This window comes from Erythrolamprus reginae, chromosome 3, assembly GCF_031021105.1.
Source record: "Erythrolamprus reginae isolate rEryReg1 chromosome 3, rEryReg1.hap1, whole genome shotgun sequence".
NCBI classification, from domain to species: domain Eukaryota; kingdom Metazoa; phylum Chordata; class Lepidosauria; order Squamata; family Dipsadidae; genus Erythrolamprus; species Erythrolamprus reginae.
Genome location: NC_091952.1, coordinates 53836367 through 53855670, shown reverse-complemented (window position 1 = coordinate 53855670; position 19304 = coordinate 53836367). Strand labels below are relative to the sequence as shown.

Genomic DNA, 19304 nt, shown 5'->3' with positions numbered 1-19304 from the left:
GAAAGACATCTTTTTTATTATTAGTAGTATATGTGAAAATATGGAATTATATAAAAATAATATAAAAATAATAACATTAAAATTCTTAAAGCTCAAACAATCTGACTTTCAGATATCAGAGAGAACGCTCTCTACATGGGGCTACCTTTGAAAAGTGTTCGGAAACTTCAGATCGTGCAGAATGCAGCTGCGAGAGCAATCATGGGCTTTCCCAAATATGCCCATGTTACACCAACACTCCGCAGTCTGCATTGGTTGGCGATCAGTTTCCGGTCACAATTCAAAGTGTTGGTTATGACCTATAAAGCCCTTCATGGCACCGGAGCAGATTACCACAGGGACCGCCTTCTGCTGCACGAATCCCAGCGACCAGTTAGGTCCCACAGAGTGGGTCTCCTCCGGGTCCTGTCAACTAAACAATGCCGCTTGGCGGGACCCGGGGGAAGAGCCTTCTCTGTGGCGACCCCGGCCCTCTAGAACCAACTCCCCCCAGAAATTAGAATTGCCCCCACCCTCCTTGCATTTCGTAAGCTACTTAAAACCCACCTCTGCCGCCAGGCATGGGGGAATTGAGATACTCTTTCCCCCTAGGCCTTTACAATTTTATGCATGGTATGTCTGTATGTATGTTTGGTTTTTATATTAATGGGTTTTTAATCGTTTTTAGTATTGGATTATTATTGTACACTGTCTTGTTTGCTGTTAGCTGCCCCGAGTCTCCGGAGAGGGGCGGCATACAAAACCAATTAATTAATTAATTAATTAATTAATTAATTAATTAAATCTTGAAGACTATCTTCTTCCTGTAGAATCAATCTATCCTGCGGAGTCATCTCTGTTGGGAATACTTAGGATTTCCCATAGGCAGGAGGTAAGGGCCCCATGGAAAAAAAGCCTTCCGGGAGAGGTCTGATTAACACGTATTTTGTAATTTTTCACAGGACTGTGAAGTTTTCTTTCTGGAGCTTTTGAAACCTAAATATGACTTCTATTAAGTTGGTTTATATTTGTTGGTCATTTCTATTTGCAAAAGTTTTAATTACAGTTTTAACATACAGCTTTTACTGGAATGTAAATTGCTGGCAGTTCATTTAATTAGTGCTATCCATAAATATAGCACACCAATCTGACCTAAATCTTTTAAAAACTACTCAAAATTTAAAAAAACAGCATTAAAAATATGGATATATATACTAATTTATTTTGAGAAGAATGTCTTTCTTACTTAGTCCACTACATAGAACTCTGGATTTGGAGTACTCACAGGTGTGCTGCTGGCTTTTCCAGTTAAGATGCCTCGTGCTTTCTTTTTGGTCATGTTGAAATTTTTCAGGTAGGCATTGTAGATGTGCTTGGAAAAGACCTTCAGATCAGCCACCTGCTGGTTCTGGCAACTGATTTCAGTAGCTGTCAGTCCTGCCACTAACTTCCTTTTTTCAGCTTCTGGCATGCGGCCAAAACGAATGGCTAAAGAAACAAAACAAAGCAGGCGGCTTAAAAGCCTAGAGCTAAAAAGGTTAAGAACAGTTATTTTTATTAAAATGCTATCATATCTTTTAAAACTGCTTTTTGTCTGTAATATTGTAGAAAAAAAGACATATATAAATATATCCGTTTATATTCCATCTTTTCTTCCAAGAGTTACGGGAAAATATACACAGTGTTCTTCATTTTATCACCATAACAGCTGTGAGAAGTATGTTAGGCTGAGAGACGTTAGCTCAAGGTCATAAATGAACATCACGGGTTGGGTTGAGTGGGATTTGAAGGCAGGTCATCTGGTTCTAATCTACTGTTCAAGTTATTATGCCCACACCTGCTGCTCCCAGACAAAGCTTCATTTGAAATGAATCCATTTTAATTCAAAAAAATAAAGCAATATCTTTCTAAGGGCATTCTACAAAAAAAAAAAAAGGTAAATACATGCAGGGTGACACAGTTAATGATAATTACCTCCCCAAGTACAATGCTGATGAGGAGTGCAAGGTAGCATATCCTATGTCAGCAGGCTTCTCCAGGCAAGCAAAGGCATGTCTTTTTGGTGGAAAGAAACTTTCCATTCTTCTGGATGGGTGCTTTTGGGCTGACTGAAAGGCTGAGTTAGTAGGCATTTTCAAATTTATGGCACAGCAGTACAAACATATTGCTACACACAAGCAAAACTGGGAGGAAAAGTACTACCTACTGCTCTAAAGCAAATGCAATCCTTCTGCCTCCTATCGGCCCATACACCAGTCGGGATCAGGAGATCAAATGTTAGTTCATGGGTCTTCAGTTCAGAATCAACATTTTGGACATATTGTAGGTTACTGTAGGATGTTAACCGTTTCATAGTCAAAAGCAGTGCCATCTAACCTTGAACGAGGGCCATCATTCACTGAATTCCCATGCAGTTGTCCAATTGGACACTGGCTATACAAATTTTGCTTAGTTGCAACAAGCCTGCATCAAAATCACTGTGTGCCTTTATATGAATACCCTAGGATTTCATTTAGGTTTTTTTTCTTTATGCAATATAGGCATCAACACAGAAAAACATACCAAACGCTCTCAAAATGCTTTAAGAAAAGAAACAAAGACAATTACAGTGATACCTCATCTTACAAACGCCTCGTCATACAAACTTTTCGAGATACAAACCCGGGGTTTAAGATTTTTTTGCCTCTTCTTACAAACTATTTTTACCTTACAAACCCACCGCCGCCGCTGGGATGCTCCGCCTCCGGACTTCCGTTGCCAGCGAAGCACCCGTTTTTGCGCTGCTGCGATTTCCCTGAGGCTCCCCTCCATGGGAAACCCCACCTCCGGACTTCCGTGTTTTTGTGATGCTGCAGGGGAATCCCAGCATCACAAAAAGGGGTGCTTCACTGGCAACGGAAGTCCGGAGGTGGGGTTTCCCAGTGAGGGGAGCCTCAGTGAAATCGCAGCATCGCAAAAACACAGAAGTCCGGAGGTGGGGTTTTCCATGCAGGGGAGCCTCAGGGGAATCCCAGCACCGCAAAAACGAGCGCTTCGGCTGGCAAAAGGGGTGAATTTTGGGCTTGCACGCATTAATCGCTTTTCCATTGATTCCTATGGGAAACATTGTTTCGTCTTACAAACTTTTCACCTTAAGAACCTCATCCCTGAACCAATTAAGTTTGTAAGACAAGGTATCACTGTATTTAGAATAATTTTATATAGATTTCAGAGGGAAACCAATTTTATTTTTGTTCTGAAAATGCCAATGGACATTTTAGGTTGCATAGACCATATTTTGTATTTTTGCTCAAATGATATTTGAGCTTTTAGAGCTCATTTGATTTGATATTGATTTATTAGTTACTGTATTTTAAAGTAACATGCAGCGTACCCATGCTTTAAGCATATCTTTTTTCAAAGTAGATGTCTATCCAGTGAGGCATTACTAAAATTTCTAGCCCTTATTAAAATTAATAATCAATATATAATTCCACTGATCTCACTATAACTCTACGGTTCACCCCAACCCAGGGCAAGAGGAGGGAGATCTCACCATTGTGTGACATGCCTAGTGAAAGGCATTTCTGAAAGCGGCAGTACTGGCATTTGTTTCTGTTCTTTTTCTGAATTTTACAGTTCCGCTCACACTTCTCATACTCCAGCTTCATGCGGATCGTTCGACGAAAGAAACCCTGTTGGTAAGTGATAAGACAGATGTTGGAATCAAACAAGGTATTTCATTCTGGTATTAATAGCTTTTTTCAGAAGTTCCAGGTTTACTATTACCTTAGATCTTAGGACAATATTTTCAGCAATAAATAAATGCCTTAAACATATTACCAAAAAAACCCTTCTAAGATGAAAATGTGCATATTTGTAGAAAATAATGATTGGGAGGTGGGTGAAAGAAATTAAATCAGTAATGGCAAACCTATGGCACGGATGCCAGAGGTGGCACATGGAGCCATATCTGCAGGCACATGAAGCGTTGCCCTAGCTCAGTTCCAATGTGCATGTGTTTGCTGGCTAGCTGATTTTTGGCTCACACAGAGGCACTGGGAGGGCGTTTTTGGCTTCCAGAGAGCCTCCGGGAGGATGGGGGAGGGTGGTTTTATGCTCTCCCAGCTCCAGGGAAGCCTTTGGAACCTGGGGAGGACGAAACACAAGCCTACTGGGCCCACCAGAAGTTGGGAAACAGGCCATTTCCAGCCTCCAGAGGGTCTCCAGGGAGTGGGGGAAGCTGTTTTCGCCCTCCCCAGGCACTGAATTATGGGTGTGGGCACTCATGCATGCACAATAGTGCATGTCCTTACTGACCTAAATAAAAGGAGGCATGCAGTTTCAAAAGTGACCACCAGATGGACTTTACTGTAATCAACAAATCCCAACTTCACAAGGTCCTTACTGTTTCATCTTTTTTGGTATTTCTTAAGATACTACCGGTAATAGTCACCTTTAAAGCCCTTCATGGCTTGGGACCAGGTTATCTGTCGGACTTTCTTTTTCCCCAGTTACATCCACCCAGGGGTGGGTTCCTCCCAGTTCAGACCAGATCGCCCAAACTGTTAGCGACCCGCTGGTGATATAATGTTGGTGTAATGGATCCAGTTCTGTTGGTGCCTGTCATTGGTGCATGAGGGGAGACAGCGCACACACACAAAATGTCACAATGCAAACCGGTGGCGAAGGTAAGTGGAACCCACCCCTGCATCCACTCAACCCACTAGTGGGAGAAGCAGGGAAATGTTGCAGATCCAGTCTCCTAAGGAGGTACATATGTCGGGACTCAGAAGAAGGGGCTTCTCCACAGTGGCTCCCTCCCTTTGGAACATCATCCCCACAAAGATTAAACTGGTCTCCACTTTAACACCCTTTTGCAAAGCCCTGAAGATCTGGTTCAGCCAACAGGCCTGGGGAGCCCTAAGTGGGTTGGAAGCCATCAAGTGGCTCATGTCATTGCTTGTTACTGCTATGGTGGGTGAGTGCGTGGGAGGTTATTGTTTTTATTCTTCTTATATTGATTTTTATTGTTTGTAAACTGCTCTTTGCTGAAAGAGTGGGCATCCACACAAATTCTCTAAATAATTAAAATAAATAATATAAAATCTAGGGGGGGAAAATTAGGAAGGAAAAAACAAATATGGAAGAGGAAAGTGCAAAGAAATAAGAAGAAAAGAAAAAATAGAAAAGTAACTTCCAACTTTCTTTGATTCAGTTACAAATAGAAAAATATATTAACCGTTTGATCTAAAATTAAATATTATATTTCTATACTTATAAACCATTCTAGCTGTCCAATTCCAAAATCAGCTGCTGGGCGGCCGAAGAAACCTTCCCTGGGTCTTCCCCGCCGCCCACGCAAAGGGGAAACCCCGATCTTCGGCTCCTCGCTGCTGCCCGCCCGCCCGCCGCTCACCCGCCTGCCTGCCGCCCGCCGCTCGAGAGCAAGAGGGGGAGAGATAGAGAAAGAGAGAGAAGGAAAGAAAGAGATGAGAGAGGGAGGAAGAGAGTGTGAGAGAGGAAGAAGCAAGATAGAGAAAGAGAGAGAGAAAGAAAGATGAGAAAGGAAGAGAGTGACGTCATCGGGTGGGAAAAATCGCGATATAGCATTTCGCGAAGATCGAGATCGCGAAGATCGAGGGATCACTGTATAGCATTTCTTTAGCTAAGAAAAAGTCTAAAAGTGGTTTCCACATAGAAGCAAAGCTAGACAAAATCTTTTCTTTCATCAAGGTAATTCATTTTGCCATCTCAGCTATTTCCATTAATTTCACATTCTTCCATTGTGGGAATCTGTGAGTCTTTCCATCTCCACACATCCCAAGGTCTTGCTTCAGTTATCACATACACAGCCAGGCCTAATTTCTAAAAGTGATTTCTACATTCTGAGAAAGGAGAGATTCAATTAAAAATAAGAACAACAAGAAAAAGGAGACTTCCAGAGTTTCTAGCTCTATCTTTCCCTCCCTAGAGAATATTTTGTTGTTCAAGGTTAAACTGTGGCCTCCTTGGTGCTCTCTTATCTTGTTTTCTTGCAGATGTTTCATTACCAAATTAGGGAACATTATCAATGGTAATAATAAAAAGAGAACCAACTAGAAAAAACACACAAAACTATCAGCATCTTCAAGGGAATAACATTCACAACTTCACAAGAAGAAAATAATACACTCCCTTTCCTAGATATTCTCAACAGCAGAGGCAGTGATGGTAAATTAGAAACATAAGTCTATTGAATATCTTCCCACACAACTCCAGGTGCTCCACTAACAAAGTAACTACTCAAGAGATGCTAGTCTATTTAGACCAACACAAACACACTGCAGCAACCTTGAACACTGGAAAAAGGAAACTACACAATATCTTCCAACAAAATGAATATCCATTTAGCTTTATGAAAGATAAACCAACACAACCTATGAAAAGCATAAAGCATAACACTGCCATATAGCAAAACATATCAGAAACCGTCAAAAGACTATTATGACCACATGACATCATCGTAGCGTACAGATCAACTAAAGCCCTCCAAAACATCCTAAAAGACACAGCATACCTAGGAGAAAAAATATGAGTCATCTATAACCTACACTGTAAGGCCTGTAACAGCCACTATGTAGGACAAACTGGTAGAAGATTGGCAGAACACATATGTAAACACCAATTAACAGACAGAAGACATGAGGAAAACTCATTTATTTCATAAATTTCAACCATAGTTTCCATTGGAAAATTGTGAGCAGTCCTAGATTTAAAATTCCACAGAATTCCCGGAGGTCTGGTACTCAGATAAATTGGCTATCAACAAGCACATAGAGTTAAACGTTTATATACCATTCAAAAGAGACAATCAAAAAGCCCAAAACACTTCCTCCCCAACAATTAACATCCATAATATGAGCATAGATTAATACCAACAATTAAGAAGTAAACAATACCCCAATCAAGGAACTTATTTATTTTATTTATTTATTTATTACTTAGATTTGTATGCCGCCCCTCTCCGAAGACTCGGGGCGGCTCACAACATGTAAAAAACAAATCATAAGCAATCCGACAGATTTAAAATATTTAAATATTTAAAAAACCCCATATGCTAACAGTCACACACACAGACATACCATGCATAAATTAAACGTGCCCGGGGGAGATGTTTCAGTTCCCCCATGCCTGCCGGCAAAGGTGGGTTTTAAGGAGTTTACTCCAACTACCAATACAAAGAAGCTAACAGTATAAACACCTTAATCAAGAAACTACCACATTCCCACCAACAGTGGCAGGACAAGCCACTAGTACAGTGGTTCTCAACCTGGGGGTCAGGACCCCTTTGGAGGTTGAACGACCGTTTCACACGGGTCACCTAAGACCATGGGAAAAGACTAATTTCCCATGGTGTTAGGAACCAAACCTTCCCTTCTGGCACTTTGGAGCATATTTTTACAATCTGACCAATCAGGCGTTTACACTGGGGGTGTCCCTCTGATCTTCCTGCCAATCAACTTAAAGCTCTGTTGGAAGAATTGGCGCTAGACTTATGGTTGGGGATCACCACAACATGAAGAACTATATTAAGGGGTTGTGTCATTAGAAAGGTTGAGAACCCCTGCACTAGTATAAAAAATAAGAGCAAACAACACTCCCTTTTAGGACTTTATGATGTTTATTATTTATTTATTTGTTTATTATTTATTTATATTTATTGGACTTTTATGCCGCCCCTCTCCAAGGATTCGGGGTGGCTCACAACATATAATAAGACAATACACAACATTTCGGGTCCAATTAATTAAATATATAATCTAAAACTAAAAACCCTTTAAAAATCCATTCATTCCCATTCAATCATTTCTCTCAGTCAATTCATCAGCCAGGGGGAAAGAATCTAATGGCCCCAGGCCTGACGATATAAGTGATCTTGAAATTCTTGCGGAAGGCAAGGAGGGTGGGGCAATACGGATTTCTGGGGGGAGTTGATTCTAGAGGGCCGGGGCCCCCACAGAGAAGGCTCTTCCCCTAGGCCCCGTCAACCGGCATTGTCTAGTTGACGGGACCTGGAGAAGGCCAACTCTGTGGGACCTAACCGGGATTCATGCGGCAGGAGATGGTCCCGTAGGTATTCTGGCCCAATGCCATGTCGGGCTTTATAGGTCCATCCTTTATAGAGGCCCACCCCAATGTTGCCTAGTTTGGTAATGAAACATCTGCAAGAAAACCTTCAAACTTAGAAACAGAAACATAGAAGACTGACGGCAGAAAAATACCTCATGATCCATCTAGTCTGCCCTTATACTATTTTTTGTATTTTATCTTAGGATGGATATATGTTCATCCCAGGCATGTTTAAATTCAGTTACTGTGGATTTACCAACCACGTCTGCTGGAAGTTTGTTCCAAGGATCTACTACTCTTTCAGTAAAATAATATTTTCTCATGTTGCTTTTGATCTTTCCCCCAACTAACTTCAGATTGTGTCCCCTTGTTCTTGTGTTCACTTTCCTATTAAAAACACTTCCCTCTTGAACCTTAACCCTTTGACATATTTAAATGTTTCGATCACGTCCCCTCTTTTCCTTCTGTCCTCCAGACTATACAGATTGAGTTCATTAAGTCTTTCCTGATACATTTTATGCTAAAGACCTTCCACCATTCTTGTAGAAACACCAAGGAACCCACAGCGTACCTCTAATAAGATTATATCTAATCTCCATGTTGGCCTTACCTTACAGCCTTCACATGCATGTACCCCATAATGAAACCCTGATGCCTTGTCACCACAGACTCTGCATTCCACGTTTAGACTTCCTGAATTTGCCTCGTCACAGCCCATCTGGAGTTGGTCCAACAGAGAAGGAGAAGAACTCTGGGAAAGATCTATCAGGAAACAGAATGGAATAGGTATTAAAGTTTTAATTTTGTAATAAAATACGATCTGGTACAAATCTCTGGCCTTTTTGCTTTGCTTATTTACCTGGCATTTGTAATTACTGAATCTGAGAAAATATAAGAAGTCCTCTGATTATGTTCATTCATTCAGTGATCACACAAACTTATGATAGTGCTGAACAAGGGGAGTTATGACCCATCCTCAAAGTTGCAACCATTGCAACATCGCCATGGTCCCATGATTGCGATTTGGACACTTAGGAACTGGCTCACGTTTATCAAGGTTGTAGCATCCTGCAATCACTTGATCATCACCTGAAACCTTCCTTGCCAGCTTTCCACAAGCAAAATCAATGGGAATCTGGCAGGAGGTCACAAGTCAATCCCATTGCTTTTTCCTACAGTTACATGATCATGTTTTGCTGTTTTCCAGCAAAAACTGCCTCATTGGATAAGCCCGTATTTAGATGTATGACCATGTTATTTGCATAACAATCATATTCATTTAGGTCTATGTTGACGACTACTGGTACTAGATGGCAAACAGTGTGATGCAAAATCTGGAAGCAACTATCTTATAAGGAAAAATCCCTATCTTTGTGTCCAGCAATTTGTACATGGTTTTGCAACAAAGCTTGGCAGCCACTAAAATATTTTTTTCAGAAACGTATTTACTCTTTCATATTCTTTACATTGTTTGCTGAAAGCTTGCTGTTATGCATGTTTTGACCCATATATATTCAAATCCTAATGTGCAATTTAGCATAACAATAAATTCAGATTTTTTTTGTACAAGCAAATGATTTTATAATATGAATTTCATCCAATATTATTTCAATTATATAAGAACAATTCCTTTTTGACTATAAAAAGTAAAAGATAATGTATACTAGCACTCTGTACTTATCCATTAGTAGACTCTATATCTATCTATCTATCTATCTATCTATCTATCTATCTATCTATCTATTATCTTTCTGTCTGTCTGTCTATCTATTTATCTATTTATTTATTTATCTATCTATCTATCTATCTATCTATCTATCTATTATCTTTCTGTCTGTCTGTCTGTCTGTCTATCTATTTATCTATCTATCTATCTAAATATCTATCTATCTATCTATCTATTATATTTCTGTCTGTCTGTCTATCTATTATCTTTCTGTCTGTCTATCTATCTATTATCTGTCTGTCTGTCTGTCTATCTATCTATCTATCTATTATCTTTCTGTCTGTCTGTCTGTCTGTCTGTCTGTCTGTCTATCTATTATCTTTCTGTCTGTCTGTCTGTCTGTCTATCTATCTATCTATTTTCTGTCTGTCTGTCTGTCTGTCTGTCTATCTATTATCTCTGTCTGTCTGTCTGTCTGTCTGTCTATCTATCTATCTATTGTCTGTCTGTCTGTCTGTCTGTCTGTCTGTCTGTCTGTCTGTCTGTCTGTCTATCTATCTTTTAAAATGGATTGTGTGTTGTGATCAAACTGCACGAATCTCAATCAGTGTTGCAAGAGAAAATTAGGGATACATTCTTCACTGTCCATGGTATTTATTTCTTTGCTTTCTTGGCTAGCCATGCTATTCTCCAATAACAAATTTCAAAAGCAACAACGGTGCTTTCTATCCTGCTTCTTTAAAGTCCAATTTTTCCCCCACAGGGTGTGAAGGAGAAGATTATCACCTTCACAATTCTGATCCTTCTAGTTATACACACATCTCAGCATACAAAGTCTTTTCCAAGCCCTTCATTACTACTCTATTTAATGCCAATCTATGATATACAGTATTTCTTCATTGACGGTCCCTTTACTATTGTTAGTCAAGCCTAAAAAAAAGAAGCAATTTATCACTTTCTATAAATTCATTGTCAGTTGTAAGGCTGGCTGTGGTACCTGTTGGCATTATTTTAATCTTTATGTTTTTAGCCCTGCTTTTTCACTATCTTCCTTGATTTTTATTTTCAGTTCTCAGAGTAGTGTCCTTAGCATTTACAATAATAACAGATCGGACAAGGATGAAGGACCAAATTTTCCCTCACAAAGGGCCTGGGCAAGGAGCCAGGTCTTCAAGCCCTTCTGAGTTAACAGCAGGGCATCCAGATCTCAGGGGTAACCTGATTCCAGAGGGCAGGTGCTACTAAAGAGAAGGCATTCTTCAAGGTTCCTAAATCTACAAGACCCAAAGCACACTAAGTGGGCAGAAAGAAAATAAAGAAAAGTTTCTTAATATATTTGAGACCTGGAAATTATTTTTTTAATTTTATTTATTTATTTATTTATTCAAATATAACATAAAAAAGAAAAAACATACACAGAAACATTTGAGAAATGAAAGTTTCCCCACTTTTTAGCTGTTTGATCAGAGAATTTTGCTTCTTTCACATAGTATTAATTTTTCAATTTTTTTTTAATTCGACGTGTTGCTTTGCGTAAATTTTTATTTATTTCTTTGTCGCTCTTTTCTTTAGCCAATCATAAAATTTTGCCCATATTTTATAGTAATCTGATTCTTCTTCTCCCTCTAATCTTTTATATAGCCTGTCCATCTCTGCACAGTCTAATATTTTTTTAAATTATTATATTTTCTTCCGGTAGTTTGTCTATTTTCCAATGTTGGGCATATACTATCCTGGCAGCTGTTAGTATGTGTATAACTAAATATCTTACCTCTTTTTCTATTTTTTTTTAAATTAAAAATACCCAATAAATATAATTCTGGTTTTTTTTCAATTTCTTCATTTACTATTTCTTTTAACCAATTTGTTATTTTATTCCAGAAATTTTTTGCCTGTACACATGTCCACCATTGGTGGTAGAACTGGAAATTATTAAAGGCTGTAATAAATTTGTTATATTCATAAGGAAAACTTCATTCTGCTGAGAACAAATTATTGAGGGAAAATATTTAACACATGTCCATTGCTCCCTTAAGTGTCTCTAATGCATTAATATCTTTTTCCAACCTACCTGTGTACCTGGCAGATGGTGGCGAATTACCTAGACCTTCATTAGGCTCTGAGGTTCCACTTACTGCCATCACTGTCTCTTCCTTTTCCTCCTCTTCTTCCCTGACTTCAGGTACTTCCTCCTTTGACTGTTCCATAACTGATCACCTCCCTTCAATGCCAAGACTGCAGCCCCTGTCATAGTTCTGGCATCATCCACGTCTCTCTGGAAAAGGGCCCCTATCAGGCTGTTCCGGCTAACCTTCATGAAAAAGAAGAAAAACATACCGAAGGGCATTAGAAGTTTGTAGGAGAAAAAAATATATAAATTCTATCCTCAATGCAAATTGTCTTCGTATTTCAAATACAAAGAAGAGAAAGACCTGTGGACCACAATGGTTTGATACTGCAAAAATAAAAATAAAACCCAGAAAGCTATGGAAGATACTGCACTATTCACAAAAACATGCCCCTAAGTAGAAAATAAGACTTTAGAAGGTGGGACTAGGCTAGCACCTGCCATTACTCTAAACTTTCTATAGATGGTAGGGATCTCTTTGAAAACAGACCAGGGCTGGTTCGCCTGAACTGGCAGCAACCCGCTGGTGATGTCACAATGATGTCACTGACCCGGTTTGGTCAGAGTTGGTCCGTGGGCACCACCATCTTTTGTAAAAAAAAAAAAAATTGGTATTTTTTTTAATTAAAAAAAATATTCTTCTGAGCAGAAGCCGAGTTTCCAGCACTGTGCATGTGATTGCCATCTTGTTTTTGGCTTTTAAAGGTTTGGGTTTTGGTGGGGTTTTTTGGTATTGTGGATGCGTGTGTGCAAAAGGCGCCGCCCACCCACATGGCGTAGGGGGAAGCGAACTGGCAGCGAGATAAGTAGGAACTCACCCTTGAAACAAATGACAAGTAATATATAAAAGAGATAATTGCACATATGGCTACCATTTCTAATTGCTAAAACTGTACCATTTCCAACCACAAGAATTACAGATTCTTGCTATTGTGGCGTTCTTGGTACTCTCTGACTGTGGCTGTTTGCTTGTAGATGTTGAATTATCCAACTAGATAACATCATCAATGAACATGAGTTTGGCATTTGTTCTCTCTTTTTGTATAGTAAGTTGCCTTTCCAGCATTAGTAGAAATATCATTTTCCCCTTTGTAGTTTTTTATACCATTGTTTTCTCGTGTTTGCCTGGTGTTATTTATCTTACATTACTTCTTCAACTTTTTTTTAAAAAAAGATCCTCTTTTAAATTCAGATTTTTTTAAAAAATCTGGCATTCTATCAATTTCCTCTGATTCTATCAGAAGAAATAAAAACTATGATATCTGGGGGAAAAATTAAAAATAGTTTAGTACAAATCCTAGTTTAACACTGTGTAACATGAATTACATCTGTTGAAATAAGTCTAGGACCTTACAGAAGACTTTTAAAGAATCGTTCAATAGATTTATATGTGAATATTGTCTTTTCAAATAATATGTATATACAGTTTATCTGAATAACTGATGTAAGTTTACTATTTCTCTTACTGCAGCTTTATAAATTATCTATTTTAGAAATGAAAATGGTACTTCTTTAATCTTTGGCTCAGATGATTATTTTAATTTTCTTTTGTTATGGAAAAAGAAAAAAAATCAGAGCCTTCTTTGGTGCCTTGTAATGGATACTGAGGCTCCATTCACATACAGTGTTATTTTTGGCTTCACCCTCACACTTGCACTGCAGGAAATATCACATATAAAAGAGAAAACATTCATCATGATTTAGAAACAATTGCTTGATTAAAAAGGGCTATATAAAAGGAATACAATATCTTCAGGACCAGCATGTAATACATATTAAGGTAGATTGAGTTGAAACTAGACACAGAAAAATGCATATTAACATATCAAGTCTACATACAAGCGACTGAACTAGATATTGCATCTCTCATGGTCAAAAATACACATGCACCTACATGTATGTATGTATGTATGGTACTGTAGGACTATAACACGCCAGACATCTTGATTGTGGAGAAAAATAAAGTATGGATCATCGACATTGCAATCCCAGGGGACAGCAGAATTGAGGAGAAGCAGCTAGAGAAATTAGTGAAATACGAAGATCTAAAAATCGAGCTGCAACGACTCTGGCATAAGCCAGTGAAAGTGGTCCCAGTGGTACTTGGCACGCTGGGCGCAGTGCCAAAGGATCTCAGCGGACATTTGAAAACTATTGGAATTGATAAAATCTCCATCTGTCAATTGCAAAAGGCCACTTTACTGGGATTGGCAAACATAATTCGCCGCTACATCACGCAGTCCTAGGTGCTTGGGAAGCGCCCTACTGGTGATGAAATACGAAATCCGGCATAGTGATCTCGTTTGCTGTGTTGTATTGAGATGATGATGATAATGATGATGATGATGATGATGATAATAATAATAATAATAATAATAATAATAATAATAATAATAAAAAAAAATAAAATAAAAAAAAAATTATTGTATGCCGCCCCTCTCCGAAGACTTGGGGCGGCTCACAACAACATAAACAGTGTACAAATCCAATTTTTAAAAAATACAATTTAAACCCCTTATAATAAAATAATCACACAATCCAATGAAACCATACACCAACTTTGACAATTGGGGTATGATCCATTGTGAAAGTAAAACTGTAAAAGATTCCAAACTTATGTTCAAATTGAAGACAGGCCTCCTCTGAAATTATCAGGCCATATCAACAATATCTATTTCACAGTTTTCTAAAAGAATTAGCTCTAATCTGGATGTTTCAGAACAGGATACAGCACCCATATAGCTATTGTCACAAAGAAACACAGAATTCCATAGTCATGAATGGGGGTAACACTTCTCATTTCCCAAGATGGCAGAGGGGTTTGTTTTTTATGCAATTAACACTCATTTAAAAGCTCTATCTACGGTTTTTCAGATAAATGCAAGACCAGACATCTAGTTAACTCAACATATAAGAAAGCAGCTGTTAACAATTTTAAGTAATTAAGAAAAAGCAACTGAAGCAGAGAAGAAAGCAGGCACAAACATTGTGTTTTAAGGCATTTTGGTAATTTACCATGTGAAATTTTTAAAAAAAGACTTTAAAAAGTCAACAGGCTAGGAAATGTTTCTGCTACTGTCAGCTAACAATACTGGGATAACAACAATTAAAATGTTCCAGGGAGATTCATTCAAACTTTTGAAAATTTTATCTGTAGCAGCAACCTTGGGACTAGTGAACAAGATGTAATTTAAGAGCAATAAAGCCGAGAACATTCTCTTTCAGCTATCTGGATTTTTAGTTTCCCACCTCTTCCCCATTAAATGTTTCTACAATCTACAGCAGAAAGAACACATAATATTAAACAGGATGGCCATCTCATGTGCCAATAGCAAAAAATAAACTGCAGGTGTTCTTATTCTAAATGATACGTGTCAAGATCTAGAGACTCTCTGGATTTGCATGCAAAATAAAGAAGGTTCTGTCATTAGAATTGGGGTGATCTATAGGCCTCCAGGGCAATCCGAGGAATATGACAACAAGATGGTGGATGAAATTACCCAAATGGCAGTAAAGGGAGATATTGTGGTTATGGGTGATTTCAACATGCCTGATGTTGACTGGAATATCCCCAGTGCCCTTATATGCAAAAGTAAGAATATAGTAGAGGCCTTTACAGGAGCAGCTCTGGCACAGCTGGTTAAGACACCAACTAGAGGGGAGAATATTCTAGATTTAGTTTTTACGAATGGGAATTGGGTTTCAGATGTCAAGGTGGGAGAAAATTTAGGTTGCAGTGACCATCTATGTTTGTGGTTTGATGTAAAAACTCATTGTGAGCAATCCTATAATGCAACCAAAGTATTGGATTTCAGAAAAACAAATTTTAATGCAATGGGAGAATATTTAGATAATGAATTAAAGGGGAGGGATAAAATGGCAGGAGCGAGCATCCAGTGGACTGTATTAAAAAAGGCCATCTTAAAAGCCACTGGACTGTATGTAAGACAAATAACTAAAGGTAAAAGGAAGAAGAAACCGCTATGGTTTAGCAATGATGCAAGGGCTATAGTCAATGAAAAAAAGGCTGCCTATAGGAGGTATAAAGAGTCTGGAAGTATAGCTGATAGGGAGGTATATAAAATGAGACAGAAGGAGGCATAACAGATAATATATGCTGCTAAAGCCTCAAAAGAGGAAGAAATTGCCAAATCTGTAAAGAAGGGGGATAAAACCTTCTTCAGATATATTAATGATAAGAAGAAGAAAAACTGCGGCATCACGAAGCTTAGTACCGGGAATAATACATGCATTAATGGGAATAAGGAGATCGCTGACCATTTCAATAGCTACTTCTGTTCAGTTTTCTCAAAAGACACCTTACAAAATAATACTATAGAGGGATATAGCATTGCTTCCAGCTGTACGGATTCAGCTCCAGTGATCTTAGAAGCCGATGTCTTAGAAGAACTTGAACGATTAAAGATAAATAAGGCAATGGGTCCAGATGGCATCCACCCCAGAGTTCTTAAAGAACTCAGATCTGTCATTGCTACCCCCCTGACTGATTTGTTTAACCAATCCTTGTTAATAGGAGAAGTTCCTGAGGATTGGAGAATGGCCAGTGTTGTGCCTATTCACAAGAAGGGCAGTAGAGAAGAAGCTGGTAACTACAGGCCAGTTAGCTTGACATCAGTTGTAGTTAAAATGATGGAGACTCTACTCAAAAAGAGGATAAATCAGCACCTAAAAAACAATAACTTATTAGACCCAAATCAGCATGGCTTTACTGAAGGCAAATCATGTCAGACTAATCTCATTGATTTCTTTGACTATGTCACAAAGGTGTTGGATGAAGGTGGTGCCGTGGATATTGCCTACCTGGACTTCAGCAAAGCCTTTGATACGGTTCCACATAAAGAGCTGATAGATAAATTAGTGAAGATTGGACTTAATCCCTGGATAGTTCAATGGATTTGCAGCTGGCTGAAGCGTAGACATCAGAGAGTTATTGTTAATGGCGAGTATTCTGAGCAGAGTCAGGTTACAAGCGGTGTGCCACAAGGATCTGTTCTGGGTCCTATTCTTTTTAATATATTTGTGAGTGACATAGGGGAAGATTTGGTAGGGAAGGTTTGCCTATTTGCCGATGACTCTAAAGTGTGCAATAGGGTTGATATTCCTGGAGGCGTCTGTAATATGGTAAATGATTTAGCTTTACTAGATAAATGGTCTAAGCAATGGAAACTGCAGTTTAATGTTTCCAAATGTAAAATAATGCACTTGGGGAAAAGGAATCCTCAATCTGAGTATTGTATTGGCAGTTCAGTGTTGGCAAATACTTCAAAAGAAAAGGATTTAGGGGTAGTGATTTCTGACAGTCTCAAAATGGGTGAACAGTGCAGTCAGGCGGTAGGGAAAGCAAGTAGGATGGTTGGCTGCATAGCTAGAGGTATAACAAGCAGGAAGAGGGAGATTATGATCCCGCTATATAGAATGCTGGTAAGACCACATTTGGAATACTGTGTTCAGTTCTGGAGACCTCACCTACAAAAAGATATTGACAAAATTGAACGGGTCCAAAGACGGGCTACAAGAATGGTGGAAGGTCTTAAGCATAAAACGTATCAGGAAAGACTTAATGAACTCAATCTGTATAGTCTGGAGGACAGAAGGAAAAGGGGGGACATGATCGAAACATTTAAATATATTAAAGGGTTAAATAAGGTCCAGGAGGGAAGTGTTTTTAATAGGAAAGTGAACACAAGAACAAGGGGACACAATCTGAAGTTAGTTGGGGGAAAGATAAAAAGCAACATGAGAAAATATTATTTTACTGAAAGAGTAGTAGATCCTTGGAACAAACTTCCAGCAGATGTGGTAGATAAATCCACAGTAACTGAATTTAAACATGCCTGGGATAAACATATATCCATCCTAAGATAAAATACAGAAAATAGTATAAGGGCAGACTAGATGGACCATGAGGTCTTTTTCTGCCGTCAGACTTCTATGTTTCTATGTTTCTATGATTGCCACATGTTTGGTCTACCTCCAATAGCTGTACCAGCCAGTTAAGGAACTTCTGAATACCATACTGAATATTCCTGAAGTGCTAAATTTCTAAGAATTTCTTGGCTAACAGTACTGTACGTATGCAGCTGGTCTACCTATAGTGCATGATGTATTTTCTTTAATAACCAAAATAAACAGATGAAGCAACAGTGAACACATCACAAAAATAATTGTAATAGGATTTGTTTGCTTTTGTGCCTTTGAATCACTTCTAGTAACTTCCTGGACTAGTCCCTGTACAGTAGTTTTCTTGGCAAGGATTTCAGAAGTGGCATTCATTCAATATTCATTTTTATTTATTTAGAAAATATATAAAGTTATGTATAATAAACAGAGAAAAATAAAAAGTGAATATATTTTTGAAGATGCTCACTAATTTATTTTTTTTTAGAATTTAGGTATTAAAAACAATAAACTACTGGTATAAACCGTATGTTTAAAAAAACATCCAAGTATGTACAATAAATGCTAAACATTGTTTAATAAGCATTTGTCAAGGGAAAGGTATTGTGCATTTCCCTTGCTTTGGCAAGAAATGTTGGTTTAAAAAAAAATAGTATAACATTATTGAACAATTTGAGTTCACTACCAAGAACAAGAGCTTGAATTGATCATCTGTATCATATATAATCAGAAACATCATTATGACTTTGGCTATTGCTATTCTTCAACTGACTAGCACAGAGCTGTCGAATCCTGGTTTGCAAGGCCCACACACGGTTTAGTGAAAAGGGGGGGGGGGGAGTCCCAATAAATCATGTGATGCCGGGGGCCCAGATGATGTGAGTTAGCAGTTCTGGGCTATCAGTTCTTCCTATTATCTTTATAGCAGCATTTATAGTAACTATAGCCTATAGTTCAGCAGAACAGATAGTCCCATTGTAGTGGATTTCTACAATTATTACAGTTAAAAATTATTATGGCACTAAAGCATATAAATGATGTAAGGAATAATGTGAACACAGGGATTCTAACTACAGTGAACTAATCTCAAGAGTAAGAGTAAGTTACCAACAATGATAAACTGTCATCTTGCACAAGAAAGAAAAAACATGAATAGGAAATCTGACACTTTATCTTAGTGCTGTTGTAACTCTGAATAGTCATTAAATGAACTGCTGTTGAGAACTGTATGTATATTATTTAGGATTTCCTTACAGTTCTGTACAATAGGCCAAACATTGTGATTTCTATGCTGCAAAAATATATATATTAAAAATCAGCAATTGGTATGGTAAGTTGTGATTTTGTCCTTCCTCCCAGCAACCCTCATTTAGATTAATGGGAGGCAATGTAGGCTTTCCTTTCCTTAAATAATCCAGCCATAAATCTTTGATTATTTAATAAAGAAGAAAATAAAGATAGCGCGCGTGCGTGTGTGTGTGTGTGTATGAAGAAGATACAGGTCTTTTAGAAACATAGAAA

The 19304-nt window shown here is 38.3% G+C and overlaps 1 protein-coding gene across 4 annotated transcripts in view; it reads right to left on the bottom strand.

Annotated features, from left to right (window-relative positions):
- PPARD (peroxisome proliferator activated receptor delta) overlaps positions 1-19304 on the bottom strand; it is a 70010-nt gene that overhangs the window by 6776 nt on the left and 43930 nt on the right. For all 4 annotated transcript variants that reach the window (XM_070745321.1, XM_070745320.1, XM_070745323.1 and 1 more), the window contains 4 exons: positions 11808-12047; positions 8681-8832; positions 3515-3653; positions 1265-1467 (listed from right to left, as the gene is read on the bottom strand). In XM_070745321.1, coding sequence (XP_070601422.1) covers positions 1265-1467; positions 3515-3653; positions 8681-8832; positions 11808-11943 — 630 coding nt within the window. In that variant the 5' untranslated portion in view covers positions 11944-12047. The remainder of the gene's footprint in view (positions 1-1264; positions 1468-3514; positions 3654-8680; positions 8833-11807; positions 12048-19304) is intronic.